The sequence below is a fragment of the Apiospora hydei genome (genome assembly GCF_038363865.1).
Source record: "Apiospora hydei strain CBS 114990 chromosome Unknown utg000009l_segment0_segment0, whole genome shotgun sequence".
NCBI classification, from domain to species: domain Eukaryota; kingdom Fungi; phylum Ascomycota; class Sordariomycetes; order Amphisphaeriales; family Apiosporaceae; genus Apiospora; species Apiospora hydei.
In genome coordinates this window covers 1,658,075-1,663,586 of record NW_027117368.1, presented here as the reverse complement: position 1 = coordinate 1,663,586, position 5,512 = coordinate 1,658,075, and the positions used below count along the sequence as shown (strand labels likewise).

General features: G+C 51.3%; 1 protein-coding gene across 1 annotated transcript; it reads left to right on the top strand.

Moving 5' to 3' along the window:
• Positions 1 to 1,793: 1,793 nt before the first annotated feature.
• PG997_012302 (uncharacterized protein) lies at positions 1,794 to 4,104 on the top strand (the record flags this gene model as incomplete). The annotated part of the gene is made up of 4 exons (XM_066816616.1): positions 1,794 to 2,016; positions 2,083 to 2,325; positions 2,411 to 3,449; positions 3,507 to 4,104. The coding sequence occupies 4 exons, from the start codon at positions 1,794 to 1,796 to the stop codon at positions 4,102 to 4,104; spliced, it is 2,103 nt and encodes a 700-aa protein (XP_066662308.1).
• Between the last annotated feature and the right edge of the window lie 1,408 nt (positions 4,105 to 5,512).

The window sequence follows — 5,512 nt, the reverse complement described above, 5'->3', positions numbered from 1 at the left end:
CTGTAGCTGACTGGATCGTAACCTATATATACTTCATGTGTACAGAGAAGAATACTCCGTAGGTAGACGACAATGGGAGCAGCTGCCTGTACGCACACAGCTAGCAGTAGCGCAGCATTGCAATTTTCACACGGGAAGTTCCAGCAAGATTTCCAGGCCTGGGTGTTAAAGTTGTGTAATTGTGAAAGGCCGATGCAATCAGACTTGCATGATCGGGTTGTTAGTTTGCACATGTCCCAGCCCCGACATTTTTCAAGGACTGGGACGGTGGAAGCGCAATGTTTGCTGGATCCGCCGAAGATTCCATTTGAGCATACATACCTCCTAACATAGCATGTGTCTCACTCAGCCCCTACGCCTTGAGGTGCGTACATCATGTGTTGTACCTAGGTTAGGAATTGCCTATTATCCAAATCTGTGCATTAGTGGGTGATTATTTACTTACCTACATATAGGTATGGAATACCTGTGAAGATAACTGAAGTCCGGATATATGTAACAAGCGTGGCTGGCGATGGTCTGTGTGCCGGGCCAGTCTAGACTCCAGTAGAGGACGGACTTGGAGCAAGTGACGAAACGTAGGTAGGTAGGTAGGTTTGCCCGCCAATCGTTTCATAGTCAGATGCATCATTTTGACTATTACAAACCCCAATCAGCTGTGGTCTACACTGAATCATCGTGCAATGAATGTGCCAGAAAGCGAGGAGGAAAAGAAGTAAGTAGGAGGCTAAGGAAGCTGACTGGAGAGGGAGCTGCTGACCTTGGACACCAGGGATCCAAAGGCAGGCAGGCCGCTGATTGGCCCGGCCAAAACACGTCCCTTACCACGTCCGTCCCACGTCCCACGTCCCAGATCCCAGACGCGCCTGCCCGCTATGGATCCATCCATCCATCCATTAACTGAAGCTCCAAAGGGCCAAAGGGCCCAATGATTGTCTCTGCCGCGACAGCGCCTGGCACCAGAACAGGGCTGGATGGAAAGGCCCATGTAGGTAACCCAATACAGCTACAGCACTGCATCGCAGGACAGGGAATCAATCCATCCTGTTTGACAAGTGACGGGGCCGGCCTGGGGCGTGTAGAACCTTTTGCATGTCCCTTATATCAGCTGTGCTTGATTGATTGATTGGTTGCTTGTCGACTGCCATTGCCATCCTCGACACAGCACAAACGGACGGCGACTCAAGTTTCATCAAACACTCGATCCCATCATCCTCCAATTCACGATCCACCACCACCCATCCCTCGTGTTTTCTCCTGTGCCAATCTACAGTCCACCTAATCAGGCCATCTCAGCTGGCTATCCCATTAGTTAAAGAAGAGGCACCCCCAGCTCGGCGAGAGCTTCGATTGTCCAACCAGTAATTCGATTCCACTGGGTGTTTGTCTGTCTCGCCGTCGACACTTGACTACACGTGCAGCCAATCATCCATCGTGTTCCGACTTCCTCCCCAGCTGAGACCTTAGAGCTCCTCCCTCCAACTTAGCCAAGACACGGGTTTGCCATCCCTCGCATTCAAACCAGCTAAGGCAACCAAGAATTACACCTATCAACGCCTCAATCAACCTAATCGAGCTGCTCCCCAGCCTTAATCGTCTTCCGTCGTTTCGGTGAGGCTCGCGGGGCAACAGCCAACCAAACCAACCTTAATAATAAAAAAGGGGCTCGTGAGCGCCCACGACGACCTCCTGAGGGTCGATCAAACCGACAACTACCAATCCTACCTGACCCATCATCTGTCGTAACCTCTCTCGACTGTATACGGCCCTCACATGTCTCTTGGGTCGCCAAGATGAAGTCCACGCCATTGATCATACACTGGCACGACCAGAATTCGCCCATTTACTCGGCTCACTTCGAACCTCATGGCAAGGGCAGACTTGCTACCGGTGGAGGAGATAATAATGTCCGCATATGGAAGGTCGATTGTGAAGGCGAGGACAGGAAGGTCGAATACCTCTCGACCCTGGCAAAGCATACCCAGGCTGTCAATGTTGTGCGATGGGCTCCAAAAGGTAAGCACTGGCGTTTCGAATGCCTCTGAAACGATGGAGTACTGACATGCGGTTGTGTCTGCACAGGCGAAGTCCTCGCATCGGCTGGCGACGACGGAAACGTGATTCTCTGGGTTCCCTCGGACAGTCAACAGCCTGTCTTTGGCAGCGAACAGCGAGAGGACAAGGAAACATGGCGGGCGAAGCACATGTGTCGCTCTACGGGCGCCGAGATATACGACCTGGCCTGGTCTCCGGATGCAGCCTATTTCATAATCGGAAGCATGGACAATGTAGCCCGCATCTACAATGCAGCAACCGGCTCCCCTAGTACGACAGATTGCCGAGCATAGCCATTACGTGCAAGGCGTGACTTGGGATCCTCTGAACGAGTATATTGCAACCCAGTCCTCAGATAGGTCGGTGCACATCTACTCGTTGAAGACCAAGGACGGTCATTATACCTTGAACAACCACGACGAGAAGACCACCAAGGTTGCCAGCCACGCCAAGATGGACCTACCACCGAAACGCATTACCTCCGAGAGTCCCGCAGCTCCCGACTATCGTCAGCAACTCGCGGCTGCCGTTGATACCCCAGGGGCTTCCATTGGTTCGCCTGTCCCCTCGGCCCCTGGTACGCCAACCTCGGTACCCTTGCCCATGAATCCTCCGAGTGTGGTGAGCCATAGCAGGCGGTCATCTTTCTCATCTCATTCAAGGCGTTCCGTCTCGCCTGCCCCCTCACTCCCATTGCCTGCAGTGATGCCCATGGAACCGTCACCAAAGCCGAGTAGCTCAGGAATGAAGAATGCTAGTCTTTACGCCAATGAAACTTTGACTTCCTTCTTTAGACGCTTGACGTTTACCCCTGATGGAAGTCTTCTACTTACCCCGGCCGGGCAGTACCAGATACAGCATGTTACAGCAGAAGGGGCTCGGTCCACAAACAACTATGAGGTGATAAACACCGTCTATATATACACGCGAGGTGGAATCAACAAACCACCTATTGCACATCTACCTGGACACAAAAAGCCTTCTGTGGCTGTCAAGTGTTCGCCAGTCCTCTACACATTGCGACAGCAGAATCCCCCTGCAACCAAACACATCACCATCGATACATCGTCGGCTGAAGATCCAATCCCTGCGTTGCCTGAGCCAATCTCAAAACCGTCCCCCGCACCTTCGGTGATGGATCCACCGCCACCACCACCAACATCGGCTGCAGCGACAACAGCTACGGAATCAGAAAAGAACGGTACCCCATCAAAATCTCTCAACTTGGAGACAGGCGCGTCTACACCGGGACCCAAACCAACATTTGCTTTGCCGTATCGTGTGATGTATGCCGTGGCTACGCAAGACTCGGTTCTCCTCTATGATACGCAGCAAATGACCCCCATCTGTGTTGTCAGCAACCTTCATCTTGCGACTTTCACTGACTTGGCATGGTAAGTGATGTGAAGCAGAGCGGACCCTATGAATATAACCTACTAACACCTGATTAGGTCGAGTGACGGTCTAACATTGCTTATCTCATCGTCGGATGGGTATTGCTCTACATTATCTTTTGAGTCTGGGGAATTGGGACAGGTCTATACTGGCGAGATGGGCACATCGAAGGCACAGACATCTACTGGACTTGCATCATCAAACCAGGCAACTCCGGTGCCTACACCGACCTCCTTTGCGCCTCCGTCACCTTTTCACGGCGTCTCGCATCAACATCGAAACTCGGCAAGTTCATTTGCGGCTCCATCTCCTCCGACTACAGCATCGTTTGTCAGCATGAGGCCGTCATCGCCAGCACGGTCAAATAGCACATCATCCGTCACCACTCAAGCATCAGCGGCTGTCATGACAAATCCTACATTGATTGGTGGCAGCGTGCCTGGAATTGCAGCTGCCAGTTCCGGGAAAGTCACGGGCGTCCCTATCACAACGCCCCCAGAAACTCCCCGGCCAAGCGGGAGCAGCACCACAACTGCTGCAGGTGCTACTGGTGTAAAGCGTGATGCGAGTGAGAGCGAGAACGATGGAGGTGCAGGAAGTCAGCCGAAAAAGAGACGGATAGCGCCTACACTTGTGAAAGACTCGACGACGTAATGTGGGTAATGGGTGCCGGTGAGCCGGACAACATTTGCCGAAGAGCTCTATCAGCTCTCCCAGATGACAAAGAGTAGAGGTAAATCCGTTTGATTTGTACGAGTCTTATGAGAACGTTTCGTACCCAAAGAGGGAGCTCATGAGGATACTGGAGGTTTCCGGCATAGTCAGGCGTTACAGGCGGGGTGTATGTTAAACAGCGCGCTCTGTGCAAGGAGTTTGTCATTGTCAAGCCCATGTTTTTCTAAGGCCAGGTTTTCTCCTCTTTGTTGTTTCATGAAGCCACAATAGCCAGACTTGGGATGTCCTGTAAGTATGTGTGTGCCACTATGGGCTGCTATTTGTTCGATGGGGCTTTTGCTACCGCTTACATGGGGAAAAGGGCTGTGGAGAGAGATGTGGATGTTCCGGTTGCGCTGGAGGATACCATTTAATTTCTAGTAAAGAGGATTCGGGTATGTAGTTAGTAGTTTATCGTAAAACCTACCGTCTACTTCACTCGAGTCCGTCAGATATTGAGATATATCATGCACCAACAGCAGAGGTACTGTACCTATCAATCAGCTTCGGCCAGTTTACAATTACATCGTGTCAATCACATTGAACCACATACGAAGGTGAAGTAGAAGCCTCCGGGTTTGTTTTTGCGGGCCAATCTTCTCTTATATACGAACTGTCGAGATTTCCCCAACATCCATCCATGCCCATGCCACTTCATGCGGTGTGTGATTCCTTTACCACAAAGCCTCGCCAGACCGGTCGCCCCTCATGCAAAAGGGAAAACCAATAGCTACCTCCTTCTGTCCTCCAAGATTATCACCATCCGAGAACGCCAATGGCAAGACGAGATTGTGCAAGAGAGTGAGAAATCCCAAAAAGGAGGCCTAGCAGGTGTGGTGGCTCGAATCATATCCACGAGCATTATGTGGAAACTCATCCGGGCGTAGATCCAAGTGGCTTGGCAACATTATATAATGTTGCTAGCGAACATTTATCATTGCCTATAGCTCTCATCCGGGGAAGCCGTTCAAAGTTCACCGCGGGGGAGGAGAAAGAAAGAAAGCATAACAGTGAGAACAGCATCCCTTGGGAGCTATGACAGAACCAAATGGGTGTCGAATGTAAAGAGAGTGCCTGCCCAACCCACCCTCAGATGTTTTGGTGGAGATGTTGTTGTGAAATGAGCGTAGAACAACGCCAACGAACGTGTCAAGTGTCTCCAGCTGTACTTGACCTTTGGTATTGTTACATGGCCCCAGGGAGTGTTCCCAGGCCGAATGATGGTGTGACGAAGCCGGTTTTTCCAAGCAACGGAGTGGGTATATGAAGAAGTATGGGTCACCACTATAGACAGTCGAGTGACGCCTAAACGTCGTCTTGATGACAGATCGGTAGATTTTTGGACCTT